The sequence below is a fragment of the Drosophila virilis genome, unplaced genomic scaffold (genome assembly GCF_030788295.1).
Source record: "Drosophila virilis strain 15010-1051.87 unplaced genomic scaffold, Dvir_AGI_RSII-ME tig00001170, whole genome shotgun sequence".
Taxonomy (NCBI): Eukaryota; Metazoa; Arthropoda; class Insecta; order Diptera; family Drosophilidae; genus Drosophila; species Drosophila virilis.
The window spans coordinates 515,111-541,810 of record NW_027212828.1 but is presented as its reverse complement, the minus strand read 5'-3'; the positions used below and the strand labels follow the sequence as shown (position 1 = coordinate 541,810).

Here is a 26,700-nt window from a genome sequence, read left to right as displayed (position 1 = left end):
CGCAAATAATGTCGAAAAAGTTATATTCGAAAATTTCAAACTCAAGTTTGGACCAATGAAGACGTTCATATCGGACATGGGAACAGAGTATAAAAACCAGATTTTAACTGATTTATGCAAGTATATGAAGATCAAGAATCTCACCTCTACTGCATATCATCATCAAACATTAGGGACAATAGAACGAAGTCATCGAACATTTAATGAATACATTCGTTCATACATCTCTGCAAAACTGACTGGGATGTCTGAATTCAATATTTCACTTATTGCTCCAACACGACACCATCAGCAACGCATGAGTGTTGTCCATACGAACTAGTATTTGGCAGACTACCAAAACAGTTCATAGACTTAAACAAAACTAATTACATAGATCCTATTTATAATTTAGATGACTACTCTAAAGAAATAAAGTTTAGATTAGAAATAGCATACAAAAGAGCTAGAATTATGTTAGAAAAAGCCAAGGCTTATAGGAAATTAGCATATGATGAAAAATCAAAAAATGTTGAAATAAAAGTAGGAGATAAAGTACGAAAAAGGTCACAAATTAGACTCAGTATATTTAGGACCATATATAGTAGAGAAAATAGAAGACAATGACATTTTTATTAAAGTTAAGAAACAAAAAGTACATAAGGATAGGCTAATCAAGTATGAGGATCTAGTTGGGAGCTCCCGACAAGGGGATACCCTGAACCCTCTTCTTCCAACATCAAATGCATATATATTCTATTCAAGAAGCTATATGTACCAAGTTCGATGACTCAAGCTCTTATTATTTACCAAAATTGCCCAAAAAAGAGGATATCGATATCGATTTGTATCGATTGCTTGGAAACTCAGTAAGTTATCGATTATCGGAAATAAACTCAATCTGCGCGGGAACTAGGAGCACCTACATTTAAAATTTCAAGTCTCTAGATCTCATAGGTTCTGAGATTCGGACGGGCGGACGAACGCACGGACAGACAGACGGACATGGCTAGATCGACTCGGCTATTGATGCTGATCAAGAATATGTATACTTTATGGGGTCAGAGATGCTTCCTTCTGCCTCTTACATACATTTGGATTTTGCACAAATACAATATACCCTAATACCCATTTTTAATGGGTTCAGGGTATAAAAAATATATTCAATGAAACGGTACATGAAAAAAATGGTCTGATCAACCTAAAAAACACTAAAAAAACAAACCAAAAAGAAAATGTTTTATTCTTCTACGAAAATTAAAAATAAAATAAAACGTAAATTCAAATATATTAAGAATAAAAATTTGTCAATGAACACTCTTTAATTCATAACGGACACACAAAACAAAAATTAATTATAGAAGGTATGCAAATATCTACATATATATATATTAAAAAAATAATAATTTAAAATACATTTAAAACATTATAAATACATTACAATGTAATAAATCTTCAAATTAAAAAAAAAAGTTAGTTATGTTATTTTTCAAAAGGAGGGAGATGTAGTATGTGCATATATTGAGGGTACACTGTACCAATAAAGTAACATCGGTTAAGCATAAATATATCAGCAACACATTGTTGCAGTACACAAACAAAACCATTTTAGGTGATCGTGTAACATGATCACCCGCTTATGAGCTAAGCTAAGTCAGCACGCTGACCACTTGTAGCATATATATATATATATATATATATATACATATATGTACATAAGACTCTCTCTCTCGATTATGCTGATAAGACAAAATATGTATGATGCCGCTCCGCTGCTGACGTAACCGGCAGCGCAGCTATGCGGTCTTAGCCATATATAATATATTGAATAAAACATTCTGAAAACTAAAGTCAAACGGCACAGACGTGCCCGTGTATTGTATGGTATTTACCATTAGAATGTACTTGTGTATGCGGACGATCGGAAACTTATTCTTTCATTTATTGATTCCTTACATCACACTCGTATACAAGATAATTTGAACGCTATGCAACTTTAGTGTTGCCCTATCAATTGAATCTAAATTATTTAAAGTATATGTTTCACCTTAACTTGTCAGTTATACAATCGACAATACCCCATAGTTTCGGAGTATATCAGAAAGGACAGAGGAATTGGAAATAATGGGAGCTATTATAGAACTAATGTGAAAGTATTAGGGTAAATATTATTATTAGGACAGACAGAGGAGTAAGTTAATTGGATATATTGAGCAACAAGGTTAGCTTTGCTAGCTTTCATAAAATTGGCGATATTAAAAATTTACACTTTAATTTTACGAAATTATAAAACTGTCTCATATTTCGTGTAAATTGCCTTTTGCAAGGAGTAATCTAATTCTTAACGCTGAGTATTGAATTGAAGAAATTTTACTTGGTTATGTCCAGGTTATTGACCAGTCGGTTGCATGAATACGTTGATTAAGCAAGGAATAGATTCCTTTGCGAAAGCAACGGCGGGGCTTGTTGATACCTAGTGAAAAAGAAATAAGAGGATTACAGTTGAACAGGAATAGAGAAAGGAAGGGACCTGGACACATTACCAATAAGGTAATAGTTGACAAATACAAGATCCACTGTTCCATTTAAATTGTATGAAATTAATTTGAAACAACGAAAAGTCTAGCATGGAATCAAATGTCACGCTGTGCTGAGGGTACAAGATAATATTTGTCGGTGAATAATGACCAAGAGATGTTCACTCAACACGATAAATAAATCATTATCACGCACATGTGTAAAAACTTCATAAATATAAGTTATATATTGTATATAAACTTGAATGTCAGAAGAAGGTGAATGATAGAAGCATGTTATATAAATATCGCGTGATAGAAAAGTTACCTCAACTGAGGCAATCTCAGCGGCAGCAGGCCTCGTGTCGGCCGATGGCATGGTTGAATTTAATAATGTTTCTGGATATCCGATTATACCCAATCGACGGTAGTTCTAGCTATAAAAAGATGTTTAAGCTTGATAATAATGCCTCTGATATTCTGAAAAAGAATAGAAATTAGTGCGGATGTCGCGGCTAGTTTTTTGTGGCAGTAACAGTCGGACGTTACATAGAAGAGAACGTTACTTTGGTTAAACTCGTGAACAATCATGTGAGGAGAACAAAATTTAGGATCACAAATGATTGGGAATGAATCGTGTGCAATATCAATTTTGAATAAAGATTTTTCACAAGGAGTGAAGAAATTAAATCGAGATTTAGTTATGCTTCAAAGGATTTTCTAGAAATATAAGTAGTCACTGAATCGCAAGTAGTATCAGATAAAAGGGACACAAAACTGGCTTAAGAGGGGCAACAATAATCAAAATAGGACAGTTCCTATTTTGACCCATCAGCTTGGGGCTGTAGATGAAATAGGAGTTGGTGGGCTTTTAACAATCTAGGACCAGTAGTTGACTGAGCTGAATGAGCAGGCTCTAATATAGGGTCTACAGGGACTACCCCAGAGGATACCATAAGGGTGATATTCGGACAATTGCTTAGAGAAGGCGGTAACGACACCATTTGCGAGAGAACATTTTAAAATTGAGACTCTTACCGGCGATTAGTAAGTGACTCAAATTTATATTTGCTAAGCAACTCGAAGCTCGAATCAAAGTTACTCGAGCGCTGCTTAAACACATTATTAGGTACAAAAAATGGATTTCTCACAGAATTATAGATATTATACGGTGAACAAAAATAGTGCAAGCCAAAGCTCGAATTCAAACATCGTACACAAACATTTTTTGTTTGGAGCAATAGGCAGAAGCCAAAATTTGTGAGAGCTCGATGCACAAGTAGAATGTGCAGCACCGAACACACCTACAAACAAGTGTATGCACCGGAGAGCGCCAAAACAAATATTCACAACAAAACAAAAGCAGCGCGTGATAACTGCAATAATTGATAAACTTACACTGCACAACAGATAGAATTTTGCGCAAGAAATAAAAGCTTTTTAATTAGAGTATAAAAGATACATTTTCAAAAAAAATCATTAGAAGCTCTAAAATACTTAACAATTTAAACAAGACTTTCTCAAACTGAAAAATCTTTCTCTCTCCATTTAATCTCTTTGCTAGAAAGCTTTTGTCTTGAAACTTTGCTTAGATCCGCCTTTCTGTTTCAGGCAGTAAATATATAAGAACTGGCCGGATCTAACCACTATGTCATATAGATGTCATAGGAATTTTTGTGCAGCTATACAGGTCAGGATATAATAAGAATTTGTAGAGTTTTTTGATGCTTGCCAAACTGAGTAATATTTGTACAGAGTCTCAAAACCTTCAAGAGATAGAGACTTGAAATTTTAAACGTAGTGCCGCCGCCGTACATGTATGTATGTATGTTTTTATATTTTCGATTGAGTTCAATATTGAAATCTTGTTACTTGAGCAAATTGTTGCATTGGGAGTCGCCAAGGTCTATCGATATATCGGTGCGTACCCAAAACTCCTTAGAGCGCCCCAAATGTTGCAGATGCAGGATCCACCGCCTTGAGCGAACAAGAGGTGACAGCCGGTTGCCCACCCGATTCGCTCGTAGGCTACTGAGTGGATCGGATACCCCTGCTAATACCCTTGTCCTACAACTGGGCCGTTGACCTAAACATGCAGCTGTACATATGGGCAAAAACAGTGACCATATTTGAAAGTATGCGTGTGCTAAATTTCTTCATCTTTGATGCTGCTGCTCAAATGTACAGCAGGAGTTCGACTTGGTTAGCGGTTAACGGCTGGCGTGTTGTGCGCAAGCGCACCTTAACAATAACTTTTCAAGAAAATATAAAGTAGCGTTGCTATGCCGCAAGAAGTAAAAGAGGCATATTCTTTTTATTATTTGTGCCGAAAACAAAGACTTGAAGATCGAGCAGCGCAACAATTTTATTTTCTTTAAAGTGTCGGGCCACACAAAATCTTAGTCCGTAAATAAAACTCCGCAATAAAACTTTACCTTAAACGCGAAAAAATGGGACTAAGGCCAGTATAGACCAGGTCGAAGCTCACGTCGACGGCGCTAGGCCGGTAGATACATTTTCTGGGCCTAGGGAGTGTGTAAGCCGTCCAACAGTAGGAAGAGAGAAGGCCCTAAAGCCAAGCTGCGGCGGGCGAGCCGACGGCAACCAACATCGGGAAGGGCGACGATATTCACGTAAGTCCATACGTACGAGCAAAAGAGAAGCCGAAGGGCGGTCCGACTCTTTGTCCCGTCTAGGTTGCTGTAAAGCGGAGAAAAGATATTTACATAATAAAGATTAGTTTTTTTTTTGCCTTCTATATAATTTAAAATTAATTGGTAAAAAAGGAAAATACATATATTGCATATATTTACGCCGAAAGCAGGACCCAAAAGTTACGGCCAGTGCGAGGGGAACCTAAAAAGGAAAAGTTTAGTTTTTGATTCCGTGCCATCCGTCCATTTGTATATACACATATACTTAAAATAAATAAAATATGTACATCGCTCATAGCACCACAGAAAGCTCTTTAGGTAGGCTAATTGAATTTAAACGAGTAATTTAATATATATTCATAAATATACAATAAGAATTTTTCTAGCACAACATTTTTTCAGATTGTTAACGCATGTATATACATACGTGTATGAAGGTGTGGGGGAGCCAATCGCTCACAATAAGAGATTTATAAATGTTATAAGGTTATAGCTTTCGGTGACGTCGTACCTTTGTTGTTGTTTTGCTATATTGAAACTAATACCCATTGCTAACAATTATAAGATAAAATGAAGTATGCACCTGTTGACGAGATGAATACCAATGTCCACTTTTTCGAAATTATAAATAACACAGAGGAGATATCATGTAAAGAGATTATGAAATATGAAACAACATTTATCATTATGAGAAATGCGATCAATTAAATACAAATACTGAAGAGAGAAATGTTCGGCGAATTTCCATTCATGAGGAGAGGGGGCATAACTACCACTGACAATGAGGGGTACCGTTTCAGGTAGGGCGGGTACGCTGGGTCCGATCTGGAAAAGTAAACTGAGAGAGTACAGTCGGTTTCACGCCCAAATCGCTCGTAGGGTAATGAGCAGATCGGATGCCCTTGGTAATTCCCTTGGCCTACAACTGGGCCGTTGACTTAAATATGCAGCTGTGCATATGGGCAGAAACGGTGATCACATTTGAAAGTATTAATAGTGTTTTTTTTTTTTTGTAAATTTATATTAGCGTCCCACCTTTGTTGTTTAAATTTACTTGTTGTCACAGCTAGTAGCGCTGTTCATTTGTTAGAAGTTCCGGCTGTTTGTTGTACATCGATTATGTGTTTTTTTGGATAGTGTTGTGTAGGTCTGGCTTGCTACAAAAGTTATAGTTTTGTTGATATTGATTGTGTGGACTGAGGGCCAGGGATGGGACAACTCACAAGAATCCGATGAGACAGCCGGCGCGGCCCAAAGGGAAACAAGCAGTTCGTAACAACATCTTTTAGGTTTTTAGAGGTAGTCACCAAACTTGACATGTAGCTTCTTGAATAGTAGTATATAAATATATACATAAATTATCTTTCATTTTATAGCTACCGCCACCATCTCGCTTCTACAAATCATATAAGTAAAACAATTTCGACTGGCCACAATGTGAATGCAATTGTGTTTTTGAGAATATAGGAATATTAAGTCTCACAATAAAACTGTTGAAAATTGCATGAAGAGGTGTTGAGAAACACAGAAGATTAACACGTTTTTGTAGTAGTTGGCGCAAATCGCAAGAATTTTTCATACATGTACTCAAGCATACATTCATGCACGGCTTTATTCAATTCTATCACCAGCCATAGAACATATAAACTGGGCAACTATATTAAAATAATAGGACCATCCATATTTTTGACACTTGCTCAGCGAGCAAGAGAGTAAGAAATACATATGATTTGTCTTGTAGAACGGCATCGATTTCTGTTATATCCATATCCGTAAGAATTATGTAATAGAACGGCATAGGTTATCGTTGATAAGGATACCGAAGTGTTGGCGCGTATGCATTTACCATTTTTGGACTTGCTATGCACGCACACTTTGATAATTTGTACATGAATAAAAGCATTTGTGTGAATGTGTGTGCCTGGTGGTTGATTGTATGCCTGTCCCTTGCAAGTTTGAAAAGATTTGAAGCTTTAGGGATTTTTAAGTTTCAAGCTCTCCGCACAGACACACACATAATAATTTGTGAATGGGCCCGAGGGCCCGAGTTACCAAAGGGAATGTATGTTGATGATGTCTTCCTTCTTGTTATTTGTAATTTATGGTGGTGGTGGATTCCTCCAGTTCAAAGATAAAGATTCAAATAAAGAGTGCAACCGCTTTGTTTCAATGTTCTATCCAAACTAAAAACTCTCAACTGCCAAGGTGATGTCGTCGACGGTGTTCCATTTACATACAACAGTATTCTACCTATTGCTGATGTACCGTTTTTATGTTGACGTAGCAACATAGTGCTACCAAAGACAATATAAACACTAAGATGAGTAACGCCATACAACAAAATGCTACTATGCAGCTTGATTTTTTGAAAATTGAGAACGAAAACGAAATCTGTAGCATTGCGCTCTCATACCCGAGAGAACAAAAAAGCTAAAAATAGAATTTTCAGCTCTCAGCTTCGGCTCTGTGACGGCCGTGCAAGCAATTATGTTTGTATGCGTGTGAATATACATACATAACAGCATATTTGAATGTGTTGTTATCCACTGCTCTAGCAAAGTCTCTGGCTGGTAAAGAAACAATTTTCTTAGTTTTATAGTGCAGATCACGACGTACCCCCTATCCGAACCGCAATAATCTAAATTGAACTAAGCAGACTGCTTCTTCTCAACCTTCCGTCGTTAACCAACCGTAGGACAATTCTCGGTGTAGTCCTTCTACATAAGTTGATTATTGGCGACATTGATTCTCCTTTTCTGCTAGGGCGTCTTCAATTCTCTGTTCCGGCTAGACCAACCAGGAATTATCGCCCCTTATTACTATCTACGTGCACAACAGATTACGCTATGTACAATTCTTTTCGAGTGTTATGTAAAAATTATAATAGTTCCTATCACGTTTTCTCTACCGAACTGTCTCTACCACTAATAAAATCGTTGCTTTCAGGATACCTTCGGGAAGTCGCTGACCATTCCCAGCTATGAGCAGGGGCATAGCTTGCCGGACAGGCTGAAAAATTTTCTCCCACCGGGTCGGTGATTTCCCATTACTCTTCTCTTTGTTCTATCTACTTAACACTCTTTATCTAACTTACACTGCTTTACTTTATTAACAATCTTCTTACTTTCTTTTTTCCTATTTATTGTATTTTTTTTATTAATATAGCAAATTAAGATTATTTTTAATTTTACTTGAGATCACTTTTATCCTACTTACAACCTTCTGCTTAGATGTAGGCTCTAATAGCGTCACTGACAAAATTAGCTGTGAAAAGGGGCACAGCTGGCCGGACTGGCAAATAAAACACCTCCATCGGTCGGGGATGCAATTTAGAAAATTGTATCCTTTAACTAGACTGTTAGCATATAATTCTATTGTATAATCCTTTGAATAATGAGGAAGACACTCGTTTTGTCGACCATTAATAAATAAATAAATAAATAAATAAATAAATAAATAAAATATTTAACTAAAATAAATAAATATGCTATTGTATTTTTAGCACTCTTTTATTTCTTAATTGGCGAAAAAAAAATAATATTAATTTAATTAAAAGAAATTATGTAAATATTTGCATAGACTTAGAAATACATATTTTCTACGGAGCCAACCTCAGAACAGAAAATGCATTCATCTATCAACACAAATTGGGGATAGTTATGGGGTCCGCTAGAAAACTAACAAAATTAATTTCTTGCCAGCTAAAGCCAGAGCAGTGACTAAAAACACATACACACATACATACTTTACAGTTCTTATGCATGTGTAATTCACGCATTCAACAAAAGGCGCTTGAACGTCATTGGCTGAGACAAGAACTTTTCTCTGTCCAAAAACAAAAGTGAAATCAATCTATGATGCGCCTTGTGTACAAATTATTTAATTCTTAAGTCTTCCTATAAAATTAATCGTGAATATCTAGGGTAATATATCATTTAAAAAAAGCATGCATTTAATGGCTAAAGAACAAGCACTTTGCGTCGATCGTAAGTTATAAACTTTTTCGCTCAATGTACTTCGAAAACGAAACGACTTAAAGAAGCATCGACCAGCTTTGCTGAAGGCAGGCTAGCGACTAACTTCGTTGCTCGTGTCAGCATCAGCAAGTCGCGACTTAGGCATTCGTTCGCCTGGTCTTTGGAGAACGAACAACCAGTCTGCAAGCATGCCATACAAAGCCTCAAAGGCCAGATGAAATTTTGCGTCGCATTCAAATTTATGGGCGTTACTCATCTTAGTGTTTATATTGTCTTTGGTGCTACTATGTCAACTACAGAGTGTCTTGACTAACGTCGCTCTATATAATGAGGATTGACTACGTTGGTTTACCCGGTGGCTTGGGGGTGTCATCTCAAGAGGGGCTGTGACAGTAAGTCGTCGTCCAACACCCCCCCCCCCCCCCCCCCCCAGAACGGAGTGATGGCCATAAGCATGGTATAGCCGAGATTTTAATCGATAGCATATCCATCGGAGCGAACAAAATTTTCTTTGAATTACTTGTCCATTTTGCGCCTATTATTTTAGTGATAATCACAACTATAAAAAGGTGGTAAAGGTGGTGGTAATTAGGGTTTGAAGGTGGAGTTTGTGTAGATTTAGGTCTACGATGGTGTTGTTGATCGTCATAATTTCAAATGCTTGTATTAAAAGTTAACTTCTTTCTTACTATTTAAATTCTGTATCACCGTTTATCAGCGTACAATCTTTATATCCAACAATAGCTGATTCTTCAATAGTTCGAGGTTTGCTGCATGATTAGGTTTTTGCAGGTTTCACCGTCTTAAAGATTAAAATGTGCCTTTGCCCACTTCTCTGATAGTCTGTTCATTACACATTCATTGAGATCTCACGTTGTTTTTTTGATTTGAGAGTATGCCTTTTACGACGTGTTCGCAGATGTAGGTTGATGGGCTTTGGGACATTTGTTATAAAAATATTTAGTATGGCCAGCTTGATTATAGGTAAAAAAGTTTGTTAAAATAAAATTGTTGATTCATATTCAAGTAATGGGACAATGTGTACCAGTTTGCATTTGTTCTTGTCAAATATTGGTAGCCTAATTTTAAACATAACAATTGTTTCCTGTATATAGGCTTCTAGTGTTAAAAGTCTATACAAATGTTCTTCTGATTATACTACAATGTCTTGTTCAGTTAATAGCTTATCGTTTAGAGTCCTACATATATTATTCTTATAATTGTTTATAAAGATGTTTGTGGGTTCTTGTTCTTCGTTAATAAGCTCGGCAATGTAAATCTTAAAGCTACTCTCTAAATAGAGTTTGTTGATTTGATTTTAAAAAATTTTTCTTCATTTTCCCTAATTGCGTTTTATCTTGCGTCAATGTTTTTGGTATCTTTTGATTGCCGTTACAACTTTAATCATGCTACCAAGACCGTCTAGTGGACCTCTTTATCTTTAAAAAAAAAACCTTTGTTATAATTATTTTTTAATGCATTTTCTTATCTTTGATTTAGTTTTTTATGGTTCTCATTCTCTTGTCTAAAGATGTCCTGTGCTAATAATATATCTGGGTCGTGTCTCTCGACGTTCTACCTTTTTAATTCTAATTTGCATTTTGTTATCTATTATGGTATTTCTACCCTTTTGAAGGCACAAGAAATATGAAATAGAAAAAGGATTTGCCACGTCGATACGAAATTCTGGCATTTTAGCTCGCTATCGTTGGTAAAGGTACCCAAGCGTTGCCATGTGTTGTAATGTAAAATTGTTACTTCAAGTTTTGTTGTGTCGATCCTCAAGAAGACTTCGAAGGAAACCTTCGTTAGAGGGTCCACATGGAAAGGGGTGGTCTCGCGGTGAAGTCGGAGGGCGAATGGTCGTATATATTCCCACCAATCTTTACTACTGGTTTTTCTGTAGACCTTAGGCGCACAGCAGCGGTCGGGACTCTTTAATACCCTAGCTCTTCCGGGTTTGGGGTGGGGTGGCTGTGTCCGCAGGCCATCGATACATAAACTTAATTATTATAGAGTCCCTGCTGAATCTAACTTGAGGAAGCTAAACTTCCATTTTTAACATACCAAAAGTGGACAAAAGGAAACCAAAATCTAACTTACAGCGTATTAACTGTGTACGGCAACTTATTGGGGGAGGCTTCTTACAACTAGACAACTGTCAGATTTTTTTTTGCAGGATCTGAGGTGAAGAGCGATCCTGGCGTTCTTTTACCTACCCAACCATAAATCTCTTATGCCAGTTTTCGAGAGATTCCCTAGCGTAAACTAATCTATAACATTAGGTCACTATGCCGCCCATTATTGAAAACTTAAGCGTTCATTGTGCCTTGAAACAATATATAGGCTTCATTTATTTTCGTTTATTTGATGAAGTTTTAACCAGCAAGAAAAACTACGACCTTTCCTCATATCGCTTCCTACTAGCCGTTATTATTCTTATAATTGTTTCATATGTCGTGCCAGTTGTATAATTAAAAAAAAACGAATCGATGCTGTACGACGTTAGTCGGGGTACGTATTATATATGGAACAAACATCGGGATTAAAGTCCTAACAACAATGTAGTTTTCTTTTCTAAAAAAAAAAAAATTACTAGTCGGCGCATACTTTTATTAATTACTGTCACAAAGCAAATCAGCAGTTGATGCTACGTTCCTCCGCTTTAAACTTTCGAGTTATGCGAGGGCTCGAAGCGTAAAAGGGGATTCTAAGCATATGCCCGATTAATTGTTACTGATCAGCTGTTTTGTTATTATGTTACGTTATATATGTATATCTGAATGCATAATTAAATCACAAACAAAAAGCGTGGTCGAAAGCTCTCTCGCTTACAAGCATTGTCCAAGCGCGATCGGCACCTACACACTCACTTAGCTGAAAGCTCTATGTATGGACATATGGATGTTTGCAGATGCGATGACGCAACGAGAAAACTTTCAGAACGCTGACACGCTCAATAAATGTAATAGACGAAAAAAAAAAGAAGTGTGGTGACTTACATGCATCGGCGGTGAAAGGCCTTCCAACGCTGGCGACGGTGTTGTTAAGTTCATGAGTTGTGGGTTGGTAACCATACCAGACCATAGATCTTCTTGATCTCGTTATTTTTATTTCTTTCTTTAATCACGGGTGCACTAAAAGTTTGTTAACTAATTATGCATATATATTTTTATTTTATTTTATTTATTTATTTTTTTTTTTTATCTTTGTATTTGTTTGTCTTGTTGCTGCGGGATTTCGATTTTCTGCGTGAGAGCACTGCTGACTTGCTTTTAACACATTTGCTTGCGTACACACACAAAAAATTGAATAAAAAAATTTCAACATTTATTCAATATTTATAATTTCCTGCTAGAGGGCTTAACTCCTAAGGCACTGCACATAATCATTTTAGAAAATTTTATTTTATTTTTTTTTTTCTGCATATAAATCGGTAGTTTTGTTGGCGTTCTATTTTGCCTAAGTTAGCGATGGGGATCCGAATGGGGTTGATGAGATCGCCATGAGCTTCAATGTCTCCTAGACCCGTCGGCTGCTCCAATTGGCACTGCAGACGTGCTTCGAGAATTAGCACTCTGGTGGCCAGAAAATTAGCCCCTAACCCAGAATTATGCTGGTTGGCTGGGGCAGCACCGTTTTATACCCTTGCAGAGGGTATTAAAATTTTGTCGTGAAATGTGTAACGCATAGAAGGGGACATCTTCGACCCCATAAAGTATATATATTCTTAATCAGCATCAACAGCCGAGTCGATATAGCCATGTCCGTCTGTCCGTCTGTCTGTTTCTATGTAAATTAGTCCCTCAGTTTTAAAGGTATCTTAATGAAACTGTTGCACGCAGCACATATGTGAAAACCAGCTGGATCGGTCCACTATATCATATAGCTGCCATAGGAACGATCGTTCGAAAATTAAGTTTTCGTATGAAAAAACATTTTGTTTTTCAAGATATCTTAACCAAACTCGGCACTTATTAGTTTTACTTTACTCCTCATATATATGCAAAATCCTATTAAGATCGGACCACTATATCATATAGCTGCCATAGGATCGATCGGTCGAAAATTAAGTTTTTGTATGAAAAAACATTTTGTTTTTCAAGATATCTTGACCAAACTCGGCATTTATTAGTTTTACTTTTCTCCTCATATATGTGCAAAATCCTATTAAGATCGGATCACGATATCATATAGCTGCCATAGGAATAATCGGTCGAAAATTGAGTTTTTGTATGAAAAAACATTTTGTTTTTCAAGATATCTTGACCAAGCTCGGCATTTATATATATATATGCAAAATCCTATTAAGATCGGACCACTATATCATATAGCTGCCATAGGAACGATCGGTCGAAAATTAAGTTGTATGAAAAAACATTTTGTTTATCGAGATATCTTGACCAAACTCGGCATTTACTGTTTTCCAGGTACTTTTTAGATAGGGGCAAAGCACTATGCGCATTATGAAAAGGTTGGGTTTGCAAGGGTATTAGAACTTTGGCGTGACGAAGATAGCCCTTCCTTCTCGTTTTTCATAGTTATCTTATGGAGCATTAGCAACGACTCGGATGAGGATGATCGAAATAATCAGGCTCTATAGAATAACACTATATTATTTTTCACGGTCTGAAAAATATTATTATGGGCGCATACCTTCTCCTCTTTTCCTCTTAACTTTATAAAAAGCTGGTAAAAGCAAAGCAAAGATGAGATGCCCTTGGATTAGGGATTTGGTTGTCCATCACACATGAGCTTCTTGGCTCACCGTGGATTGCGACAACGCAAGCATTGCTTCAGTTTCGGTTTCTTGGTAAATTTATTTTTAAGGCTGTCTGTCATATTTTAGTATAAGACAAATTTCGCAATAATTGATAATGGCTTGGCACTTTACTTTTTTAATAGGGGTGATTAAATGTTCTCCTTAACTACTACTGCTTCTGCTTTATCTATCCCCCTGTGCTTGCTATCCTTGTGACATTTCTAAACTTCTTGTTCTATTTTACTTGAGTCTGTTTCGTCTTCCAACATTATTGTACATTTAATAATTTTGTGTAGGTTTGTGGGTAGGAAGTATTCTTGGAGAGTTTCTATTATAACGTTGAAAGTGTTGAAAGTGGACGAAAATTGGGATATTTTGTCCTAATCGAAGTGGGTCTCTAACATTGTTCTTCAATTTTTTTAAAGAGGATGTAGTTATAATTTGGGAGGTGTCATTTATACGAAATATTATTGTGATCTCACTGACCATTCCCAGCTATGAGCAGGGGCATAGCTTGTCGAACAGGCTATAAATTTCGCTCCAGCGGGTCGGTGATTTCCAATTACTATCTCTGTTTCCTATCTAGATAACATTATATATATCTTGTTTAATTCCTTTACTTTATTAAGAACTTCTCTCTTTCCTTTTCCCTAATTATTGTATTTTCTTAATTAATATAGTCATTTAAAATTGATTTTAATTTAAACTAAAGAACACCTCCATCGGTTGGTGATGCTTTTAGAAAATTGTGTACTTTAACTAGGCTTTTAGCATTAAATTTAATTATAAAATTATTTTATTAAATAATTAGATAAACACTCGTTTTGTCGACCCTTAATAAATAAATAAATTCATTAACCAAATGAGTGGTCTATGGTTTGTGACAATCTTGAATCTTAGTTCGAACAAGTAAGAACGGAAATATTTGGTTTCCTACACTCGAATAATTTAATACGGTGTCTGTTAATATTCGACTAGCGAAAGATAACGGTTTTTCATTTAAGGGTGTACCTTTAAACTGTTGTGTCAGTTGTTTTGTTATCTTATCGAAGTCCCTAATAAATTTTCTGTATTACCCTAATAAACCCAGAAATGACTTGATTCTTATTTGTCTTTGGGATCGAGGATAGCTTGAAAGCGTCAACCTTTTTTGGATTGGGCTTAATTCCCTTGTCTTTTATGACGTGTCCTAAGTATTCTATATATTTTCTTAGGAGCTTTGATACGGCTAGTGCAGGGCTAAATTTATGTTATTGAGTTTGTCAAATACAGCCTTAAATGATGTCAGCCAAACAAACAACATTCATTATTCAAATCGGCTAATTCGTTGTCCATTACCCTTTGAAACATGGCTGGGGTGATGGTAACCCCGAATGGCATTTGAACAAATTTAAAGTGGCCACCTTCCGAAGAAAATGTTGTTTTATCAATATCTTTCGGGCGCATCTCAATTTGATGGTATCCGCTAGCAGTGAAATACTTTTCTCTGCCTATTTTGTCTAGGATTTATTACTATTACTAGTCTACATCTCTTTTCATTAGAAACAACCACCTTTTTTGGTACCCAAAAGGTGTTTACTGATATCCTGATCCAATCATTCATCGGAATGGTTTGGTGTAAATTGGTATATCGTCCGTTGTCTTGACTCTATGTAAAACAAGTTTGGAAATTTTAAAGAGATTTTTATTACTTGTTTTTTGCAGATTGTTTCATTATTGGGCTCTAATATAAGCTTGGCTTTCAAATATTCTTGTTTCCTATACTTTTCGACTTCAAGTCGTGTATCGAAACAAAATTTCTGCGTCTCTTTTGAAAGGGTTTAAACTGCCATAACACTTAAGGTGTTTTTGGCAGAATACAGTCCTCCTGGTATAAATAAGTTTTTGCTAATGGTTGTTGGTTAGCACCCGAATGTGCCGTTTTCGATATTAAAGGGTTGTTGTGTTATTTCCTTTGATTCTTCCTCTATAGTGTGTAAGCTTGACACTATTTTATCTATGAGTTTGATCTGCATGTTGAAAGTTTTTGTTTGAAGAGATCGGTGTGGAATGTTTACAATCGCTTCTCATTGTTGTAGAATATGTATTCCAATCAAACCAATGGTTGGAATTGGAATATAGGTAACAATAAAGCAAATGATTTGAAAATTCTTTAAAAAGTGGGAGAATCGTTGTTATATAATTGGTGTACGTTCAGTACTGTTTTAATCGCTATTGGCGTTTGTTGTCTTGATTTGCTTGTGGTACCAGTTTAGGACTAATAAAATAACATGTTGCATTAATGTTAATTTAAAACTTGGAGGGATTACCAGATAATACCAGGGTATGTGGTAATGGTGAATTTTTTTTATTATTAAGTATTCTGTTTCGTGCCACGTCGAGGATCTTTGCGTCCACGTTATAATTATGCAGTTGATCATGTTGTTCCTTCACATTACGCATGCAACTCTTAGTCTGCGAATTTCCTGGGTATCTTTTCGATTGTTATATTGTTGGTCGGAAGTGCTTTCCTAAGACATGATTGCAAGAATATTTTTTTTTAATTTATTATAGTTGCTTATGGTATTAACTAATAGAATTCATAAAAATAGTAATAGAATATAGAATGATAAGTGAGAAATAATACAAAAACAAAAAATAGTCGGTTTTTTCATTGTCAAACAATTGTTTACAGATTTGGCATAAGTAATAATTAAATTAATTTAAGGCACTGAAATGGCATATTTTTCTTATATTTAATATTTGGTATGGCCGCCATTGGTATGTACATATGTATGTACAACTAACCATACATTGTATGGTTAGTGTATGTATGTATATTATCTTCTCTGCATGAGTATAATCTCTAAATATGAACCGACCTGCCGAATTCTGAACACACGAATCGATCAAACGACATGTAAAGTTTTTTGGACATAAACTCGCATAAATTACGTATGTACATGTATGTATACGCGTGTATGTTGTTTCGGTGTCGTAGCTAATACATATTTGTATGTATGTATGCATGTACATCCCTAAGCGGATGTAGTTATAATTTGGGAGGTGTCATTTATACGAATTATTATTGTGATCTCACTGACCATTCCCAGCCAGCTATGAGCAGGGGCATAGCTTGTCGAACAGGCTATAAATTTCGCTCCAGCGGGTCGGTGATTTCCAATTACTATCTCTGTTTCCTATCTAGATAACATTATATATATCTTGTTTAATTCCTTTAGTTTATTAAGAACTTCTCTCTTTCCTTTTCCCTAATTATTGTATTTTCTTAATTAATATAGTCATTTAAAATTGATTTTAATTTAAACTAAAGAACACCTCCATCGGTTGGTGATGCTTTTAGAAAATTGTGTACTTTAACTAGGCTTTTAGCATTAAATTTAATTATAAAATTATTTTATTAAATAATTAGAAAAACACTCGTTTTGTCGACCCTTAATAAATCAATAAATTCATTAACCAAATGAGTGGTCTATGGTTTGTGACAATCTTGAATCTTAGTTCGAACAAGTAAGAACGGAAATATTTGGTTTCCTACACTCGAATAATTTAATACGGTGTCTGTTAATATTCGACTAGCGAAAGATAACGGTTTTTCATTTAAGGGTGTACCTTTAAACTGTTGTGTCAGTTGTTTTGTTATCTTATCGAAGTCCCTAATAAATTTTCTGTATTACCCTAATAAACCCAGAAATGACTTGATTCTTATTTGTCTTTGGGATCGAGGAAAGCTTGAAAGCGTCAACCTTTTTTGGATTGGGCTTAATTCCCTTGTCTTTTATGACGTGTCCTAAGTATTCTATATATTTTCTTAGGAGCTTTGATACGGCTAGTGCAGGGCTAAATTTATGTTATTGAGTTTGTCAAATACAGCCTTAAATGATGTCAGCCAAACAAACAACATTCATTATTCAAATCGGCTAATACGTTGTCCATTACCCTTTGAAACATGGCTGGGGTGATGGTAACCCCGAATGGCATTTGAACAAATTTAAAGTGGCCACCTTCCGAAGAAAATGTTGTTTTATCAATATCTTTCGGGCGCATCTCAATTTGATGGTATCCGCTAGCAGTGAAATACTTTTCTCTGCCTATTTTGTCTAGGATTTATTACTATTACTAGTCTACATCTCTTTTCATTAGAAACAACCACCTTTTTTGGTACCCAAAAGGTGTTTACTGATATCCTGATCCAATCATTCATCGGAATGGTTTGGTGTAAATTGGTATATCGTCCGTTGTCTTGACTCTATGTAAAACAAGTTTGGAAATTTTAAAGAGATTTTTATTACTTGTTTTTTGCAGATTGTTTCATTATTGGGCTCTAATATAAGCTTGGCTTTCAAATATTCTTGTTTCCTATACTTTTCGACTTCAAGTCGTGTATCGAAACAAAATTTCTGCGTCTCTTTTGAAAGGGTTTAAACTGCCATAACACTTAAGGTGTTTTTGGCAGAATACAGTCCTCCTGGTATAAATAAGTTTTTGCTAATGGTTGTTGGTTAGCACCCGAATGTGCCGTTTTCGATATTAACGGGTTGTTGTGTTATTTCCTTTGATTCTTCCTCTATAGTGTGTAAGCTTGACACTATTTTATCTATGAGTTTGATCTGCATGTTGAAAGTTTTTGTTTGAAGAGATCGGTGTGGAATGTTTACAATCGCTTCTCATTGTTGTAGAATATGTATTCCAATCAAACCAATGGTTGGAATTGGAATATAGGTAACAATAAAGCAAATGATTTGAAAATTCTTTAAAAAGTGGGAGAATCGTTGTTATATAATTGGTGTACGTTCAGTACTGTTTTAATCGCTATTGGCGTTTGTTGTCTTGATTTGCTTGTGGTACCAGTTTAGGACTAATAAAATAACATGTTGCATTAATGTTAATTTAAAACTTGGAGGGATTACCAGATAATACCAGGGTATGTGGTAATGGTGAATTTTTTTTATTATTAAGTATTCTGTTTCGTGCCACGTCGAGGATCTTTGCGTCCACGTTATAATTATGCAGTTGATCATGTTGTTCCTTCACATTACGCATGCAACTCTTAGTCTGCGAATTTCCTGGGTATCTTTTCGATTGTTATATTGTTGGTCGGAAGTGCTTTCCTAAGACATGATTGCAAGAATTTTTTTTTTTCCTTCCTAGTTTAAAATTGTGTGTCATAACTTTCGTTATGGCTGCGATTGTCACAGCGTATTTCGTTATTATTTTTTCTATTGATTGTTATGATAGTTTCCTACGGATCTGTTGCCCCGTGGTCTATACTCTCGAGGTTGTTCTAGACTTTTCCTATTTTCCTTTTTCTCTTTCTTGTATCTATGTGACTCAATATCTTCAAGCTGCCAAACTAATGACGTCGATGGTGTCCAAATTCCATACTCTTCCGGAACATCAACAAGCTACTATTTCGCATATAATCTTGTGGTTGTTGCAGAGATGCAGGACTCAACAATTTTTATACCCTGAACCCATTAAAAATGGGCAAAAATAGTATATTGTACCTATACAAATGTAAATGTATTTAACAGACAGAAGTAAGCACCTCCGACCCCAAAAAGTATATACATATATTCATGATCACCCACGTCCGTCTGTTTGTCTGTCCGTATGTATGAACGCAACCCATAAGATCTAGGGACTGAAATTTAGAATGTAGGTTCTCCTAGTGCCTGCGCAGATCGGGTTTGTTTCCGACAATCGATAACTTACTCAGTTTCCAAACAGGCGATTCTTATCGTCGATATCGACATCCTGTTTTTTGGGAAAGTTGGGTAAATACACTAACAAAACAAAATGTTGTTTGGTTAGTGGTAAATATTAAGAGCTAAGAGCAAGTCATAAAACGATATTTTTGATACGTTTGCATTTAGAATTTTATATATATATCCAGTATCTTTCATTTATACCCATTGGCACCTTCCCGCTGCCATCACAAAACTATAAATTATGTTAATAACCCAACTTGTATTGCCAACCAAGCTAAGCCAACTTAAATGCAATTGACTTTTATCCACGATTTTCTTTATACACGTACACACACATTCATGCATGTCTGTTTCGAATTCTATCAACAATATTGTAATTGATTGTATTGTTTTCTGTGCTGATATTTAAATTTTTTTCACTACGATTTAATTATTGGTGCGGTTGTTGAATAGAGGCGGTGGCATGTGGTGTGGTATGTCGCTAGTTCGAGCCCTGCAGAAGAAAATATTTTTTTTTATTGGCTGCTGTGGCTGTTGAGTGAAGACGGCGGCAAGTAGAGCGGTAAGTTGCGAGTTCAAACCCAGCCAAGGGAACATTTTGGAATAATAGGGTTCAGGGTATCCCCAAGTCGGGAGCTCCAATATATATTATATATATATATATATATATATATATATATATATATATATATATATTTACTCACATACAAACACAATTGCCTGTACGACTCTCATAGAGCTGAAGCTGAGAGTAAATTCCATTTTTAGCGTTTTCGCTCATTCGACTGTGAGAACGTTTTCGTTTTCAATTTTTAAAAATTCATTTGTTGTAGCATTTTGTTGTATGGCGTTACTCATCTTATTGTAGCCTTTCTCCACTGGCTTAAGAAATGTCACATTTTCAAGTTTCACATATATGTGCTCCATCGGTTGTCGGTAACATGTGAGTAGGAAAACTATCGTTTCTTTAAATAAACAGCTGATTGTATAATTTACATAAGTTGCTTTAATTTACAAAGGCACCGTAAAGTTTTTCTTCTAAAACGCAAAAATTGCGCTCTCGACGTAATGGCTCCACTTCAGGTACTCTTTTCGACATTTCGCCATGTTTAAATTCTAAAAACTGTGGGGCTATTCTAATTTTAAATTTCTTATATAAAGTTGTCGCTTGCCTTCGTTGATATATCAGCTGTTGATGTTTACGATACATCGATAGAAATCTGGATAAATGATCGAAAAAAAAAACACGAAATGTTCGGGGCGAATTTACACATTTTTCATAAATGAGGCTTTTTTGAAAGATGCGTGAAATGTGTTTTCTTAAGTGAAACGCACTGAGCGCATTTCACACATTTTGCAAAAATGTGACATTTTCAGAAATGTGGTCTGTGGACAGAGGATATTAGTGTCTTTGGTTCGGACCATCCACTAGTCAGGAAATCACGACTTAAAGCCTTTTACTAGTATTGTTTTTTTTTTTTGTTTTAATTTAATTTATTAAATTAGCAGCACTAACTGTAAATTATCAAAAACAAGTTAAAAAGTATCTTTCCATTTAATGAAAAAACAAAGTCACTGCGTTACCGCTTTCTTGCCTTCAGTAAGCCACGCCTGTTGTTGAAAATATGTACATACATACAGTATGTCAAGAAATTGTTTTTACATTAGAAAAAAATAAATGATTTTTCGACTTTCTTAGCAAAAATAAATACTTTCAAATATTGTAAATATTTTTTTTTAATTTATTATAGTTGCTTATGGTATTAACTAATAGAATTCATAAAAATGGTAATAGAAAGTAGAATGATAAGTGAGAAATAATACAAAAACAAAAAATAGTCGGTTTTTTCATTGTCAAACAATTGTTTACAGATTTGGCATAAGTAATAATTAAATTAATTTAAAGCACTGAAATGGCATATTTTTCTTATATTTAATATTTGGTATGGCCGCCATTGGTATGTACATATGTATGTACAACTAACCATACATTGTATGGTTAGTGTATGTATGTATATTATCTTCTCTGCATGAGTATAATCTCTAAATATGAACCGACCTGCCGAATTCTGAACACACGAATCGATCAAACGACATGTAAAGTTTTTTGGACATACACTCGCATAAATTACGTATGTACATGTATGTATACGCGTGTATGTTGTTTCGGTGTCGTAGCTAATACATATTTGTATGTATGTATGTATGTACATCCCTACGACTGTAAGCGCACACGATTGTTAATACCATAATATATTTGTATGTATATATAAGGTGTTTGTTGTAATAGGGGGTTGGCAGCACACGAAGTCATAAAAATGGAGTTTGGGGTTCAGTTTGTATACGATTAATATATAAATGCATACAATTGTGTATGTATTTTTTTATACCCTTGCAGACGGTATTATAATTTTGTCGTGAAATGTGTAACGCATAGAAGAAGACATCTCCGACCCCATAAAGTATATATATTCTTAATCAGCATCAACAGCCGAGTCGATATAGCCATTTCCGTCTGTCCGTCTGTCTGTTTCTATGCGAACTAGTCCCTCAGTTTTAATGCTATCTTAATGCAACTTTGCAGAACTCCCTCTTTACGTTGCACGCAGCACATATGTGCAAACCAGCTGGATCGGACCACTATATCATATAGCTGCCATAGGAACGATCGGTCGAAAATTAAGTTTTTGTATGAAAAAACATTTTGCTTATCAAGATATCTTGACCAAACTCGGCATTTATTAGTTTTATTTTACTCCTCATATATATGCAAAATCCTATTAAGATCGGACCACTCTATCATATAGCTGCCATAGGAACGATCGGTCGAAAATTAAGTTGTATGAAAAAACATTTTGATTATTAAGATATCTTGACCAAACTCGGCATTTACTATTTTCCCGGTACTTTTTAGATTGGGGCAAAGCACTATGAGCATTATGAAAAGGTTGGGTCTGCAAGGGTATTAGATCTTTGGCGTTCCGAAGATAGCCCTTCTTTCTCGTTTTGTATACATATGTAGGTACATATGTCGTCAATTCATGAACCATGAAGTCAATTTCTAAGTATGTAAATAAAATGTTGGTATTGTGCATATGTATGTATGTATATATTTATATGTATATATATGTATATATTTGGCTTCTTTGGCTACTAACGTGGGAAGTTTTTACTTTTCAAACAGTTCTAAAACAACTGTTGTCTTATTTAGTTGATTTATCTTCTGTGTAACTAAAAATTTGTTTGTTTTTTTTGTGAACAATTGATTGAATTATTTTATGAAATGCAGAAGTTTGTTGTATACATAGATTCAAATATGATTTCATATTGAAACAAAATGAAGCTGCGCAACCGAATAAAATATATTAGACAACAGTGTGCTCAGTCTATATTAATTTGTGGGGGAAATAGGTAATATAATTTTTGTTCTTATATATGTACGTAAGTGGTAAATGAATCAAAATATTTTAAGTAGTTGATATATACATGTAGAGACATACATACATACATGTATGTCTCATTAGTTTATATTGTTGCATATGTATTTATACGTTTGCATTTATTAATTGGGTCAGCTTGGATCGTATTCAGATTAAAACTTAAAAACAGGGAATGCAAACGCTAAAACTAAACCTGAGAATCTAGGGTGCACTGCGCTTTGGCCAATAACCAATTGCTAAGCAGATAACCAATTGCTAAGCGGATGTTTCGCATTGAACTGGGGCCGCTGGGGCCAACAGCTTTTTATACCCTGAGCCCATTAAAAATAGTTATAAGGGTATATTGTATTTGTGCAAAATGCAAATGCATGTAACATGCAGAAGGAAGCATCTCCGACCCCATAAAGTGTATATATTCTTGATCAGCATCAATAGCCGAGTCGATCTAGCCATGTCCGTCTGTTTGTCTGTTCGTACGTATGAACGCAAGGATCTCAGAACCTATAAGAGCTATAGACTTGAAATTTTAGATGTAGGAGTTCCAAGTGCCTGCGCAGATCGAGTTTGCTTTCGATAATCCATAACTTACTCAATTTCTCTTTTTGGGCAATTTCGGTAAATAATAAAATCTAGTCACCAAACTTGACATATAGCTTCTAAAATAGAATATATATAAGTTGACAGAGGCCAACGACACCAGCTCCAGATGCTGATATAATACTGAGCCGAATGTTCTTACGCGCTAACAGGGGTCAGCAAAATGCAACATAACACCAGCCGCAGATGCTGACTTAGCTCTGGGCCGGATGTTCTTGCACGACGGCAGCGCACGAGGCGCACATCGGCCCAGCGACTTCGTGTATAATTTAACTCACTCACTAGGGGGTGTCGGCCTAGTGTTTTATAAATCATTATTAAAATAAAGTTCTATCAAAATAATCCGCGAGGACTTAATATTTAAAACCTAATTTATATACATATAATGTTGGAAGAAGAGGGTTCAGGGTATCCCCTAGTCGGGAGCTCCCGACTAGAACCTCTTACTTATTAAATATTGTTCAACAACTTTTACCGCACTTTCACAAAGTGAGAACATATTGTGATCTCGACTACTTACAAAATTAAACGTAGTGTAAAGTTCATCCTTAGTCCTTGGTTTTGGGTTTGTCCTCGGGATTATAGTTGTGTCCGTAGAGCGGATATATGTATATATATATTGATTTGATGTAAATGAAATAAGAATTCAATAAACACTGTCTCGTTTTCTTTGAATGTTCCAAACTGAACTAAATGTTTTGTTCGAGCTTCAGTAAAGCTAAATGTATACAATGGTTTTCTTAAAAGCTAGCAACATGTATCTGACATATTGCCGTTGCAGCAGTTCATGTGTCTGCACGAGAACTGTCGCAACCAATATCCTGTTAAATTTCTGTATCAGCATTGTAACATAGTGTCACAATGCTATGCTACCGCCGCAGTTTTTTGGCGGCTTGGCGGGTGGAACCGAATCATATATACCCTGTATGGTATATTCGGTAACTCACGCACTTACATTGGTACTCAATTTAATTTAATTCGAGTCCGTTCAATATAACATATGTTGTGAGTGAAGCCATGCAGCTCTCTAATACATTCATATATATATGCATACTTGCAAGTTGGAGGCGAATGGATAAGAAGACATGACCTTGCGGATTATAGGCATAGCAGTGCTTAGAAACCACAACAATGAGTTAGAAAGGTGCAGAACCTAAGATCATAGGCTGTAGCCTCAAAGAGAAAAGGGTTAGCAAGGACAGAACTTATGGTGTGCATTTTCCATTGTTAAGTTGTTTTTTTTTTTTGATTACGGCTGTTGTTGGTTTTAATGGAAAATATTTTTAAGTTGTCACTGAATTTTGGGCATCGGTTTTATGTTTTATGTTTGTGTTTGCAACCTCGTTTTAGCCCATATGGTATTTCAAAAAAGACCTATTGATCCAAACACCTGCTCTTTTTCTTTACTTTATTTATATTATTATAGAATGGATGGATTTTACGTAATGTGTTAATGCATTTTAACATTTATATTTAAAAATGTGCTTGTGGAGTTTTCCAAAACCCTGTCTGCAACTTTATCATATATGGTGACACCAGTAAATATTTAAGCTTCCTAGATTTTATTGACAAACTGTTTTATATATAGAGATAAAGTTCTCGTTTGCAAGGCACCGTTTCTCAAAATAGGGTATTTTGATTATTGATCAGTGCTGTAACCAAATACCACCCAAATTTAATTTAATATTTAGTGTGCAACTATTAGTACAATCAATAACAATTGTTTTCTTTATGCCTTAACGCGCCAAATTGTTTTTGTATGTCTCATCTCAGCCATATTTGTGCACATCCGCAGATATGAATATGTCTGTCAAGCCAAGGAAGTCTATGAATTTAAGAAGATTGCTACATTCTGTTGTGCATGCGGTATCACAGCCCAAGACTTTATGCGCGATCATTTCGTATTTAAAATGATTACATATTTTCCATCCATTATTTACTATAAAAGACCCTATTCACAAATTATTTAAATCTACATAATAAAGGTTGGAATATATACTCGTCAATACAAGAAATAAAATTCTATAAATTGTGACGTCATAATTTCTTATTTTAACGCGCCGTGCGCTTAACCCTTTGATCTGAGTGCCATGGCCTGCTGGCATTTAAACTTTGTACCTACTTGGTTATCACCTAAATTTGGTTATCATGCGCATTGTTGTTATTTTATAGCTGATTTGTTGTTGCTTCCTATGTTGAAGGAGCTTTATTTTTTGAGTTTGTGCCAGTTTTAAAACGGTGATAAAAGCTCGGAGTGAATATTCCGCACTTTATCTGTTTACTACTCTCTGGGATGTTGCGTTGCGGACCCACCCGACCCACGGCTCATGAATTTTAAAACGGTAAAAAAGATCAGTGTCATTTCATTTCTTTCTCTTTATTACTCAATAACTTAATGCTCAAAAAGCGAGAGTTAAAAATTCAAAAGCTTTGTGCGACAGAATGACGTTGTTGATTAGTGTTTCTTATGATTTCCAATATTATTAAACTTTTTTGGTAAATAGTCATATTAACAAATTATATATAAAAAATAATAATATTATCATACAATAATATTATCAAATTTTGTGTCCAAAAAATATTTTTTGTAGACATTCCCGAACGCGACCGTCTTCAGGTATCCCTTAGTCGGACACTCCCGTAGCAGCAGTCTTACTTGCAGTTACCTGCTTCTTATTTCAATACGTAAAAGTGTTTTAATCCAAAAATTGAAAATGTAAAAAAAATTATTTTTAGTTAAATAACTAAAACTTTTCTCATTCGTAAGTATACTTAACTATACGTTTTCGCATATCAAGTACACAGCTAGTGTTAAAAACCTAATCGATTAATGTTCTCGACTGGTCTTAAGTGTTCAATTGTACACACTCTGCTTTTACTGTTGCCAGTCAATTCATTAATGATACATCGCGGGTGTCTATTGACAGCGAGGGCAACCGTCCGTCCTTAGTCCTGTAGCCGGCTTGGAGTATCCCAGTAGCTGACGGCACAGTCATTTCAATTGTTTAAGACTATTTATATTCAGTAATTGAGTCCTTTAGATTATTATTTAACACAATATTTA

General features: G+C 35.4%; 2 protein-coding genes across 10 annotated transcripts in view; one reads left to right on the top strand and one right to left on the bottom strand.

Annotated features, from left to right (window-relative positions):
• Positions 1-26,700, top strand: part of stac (C2 and C2B_Munc13-like domain-containing protein staccato) — a 184,364-nt gene that overhangs the window by 23,838 nt on the left and 133,826 nt on the right. The window contains exon 1 of one of the 3 annotated variants that reach the window (XM_015168276.3): positions 22,795-23,010. The exons of the other annotated variants lie outside the window; for them this stretch is intronic. Within the exon in view, the coding sequence (XP_015023762.1) occupies positions 22,937-23,010 (74 nt within the window). The 5' untranslated portion in view covers positions 22,795-22,936. Of the gene's footprint in view, positions 1-22,794; positions 23,011-26,700 lie in introns of those variants that run through there. 3 annotated transcript variants of the gene reach the window in all.
• On the bottom strand, positions 4,841-20,811 carry LOC26531920 (uncharacterized). 7 transcript variants are annotated; one of them, XR_011417112.1, is made up of 4 exons: positions 20,308-20,811; positions 12,129-12,413; positions 5,290-5,351; positions 4,841-5,195 (listed from the first exon to the last, which is right to left on the bottom strand). XR_011417112.1 is itself a non-coding variant. In XM_032440819.2 (3 exons), the coding sequence occupies exons 1-3, from the start codon at positions 12,211-12,213 to the stop codon at positions 5,021-5,023; spliced, it is 303 nt and encodes a 100-aa protein (XP_032296710.1). In that variant the 5' UTR covers positions 12,214-13,070; the 3' UTR covers positions 4,841-5,020. The 7 variants fall into 7 exon arrangements, 1 of the variants encoding a protein (XP_032296710.1); XR_011417111.1 differs by lacking the exon at positions 20,308-20,811 and having other exon boundaries at positions 12,129-13,135; XR_004305356.2 differs by lacking the exons at positions 12,129-12,413; positions 20,308-20,811 and adding an exon at positions 7,202-8,312.

Bases quoted from the DNA above. Each gene is read 5' to 3' on its own strand.
- LOC26531920 (XM_032440819.2), bottom strand. From the start codon at position 12,213: ATGGTCTGGTATGGTTACCAACCCACAACTCATGAACTTAACAACACC. The intron at 5,352-12,128 runs GTAAGTCACCAC...TTTCCTTTTTAG, and splicing joins GCCTTTCACCGCCGATGCAT to GTTCCCCTCGCACTGGCCGT. The intron at 5,196-5,308 runs GTAAATATATGC...TCCGCTTTACAG, and splicing joins TTTTGGGTCCTGCTTTCGGC to CAACCTAGACGGGACAAAGA.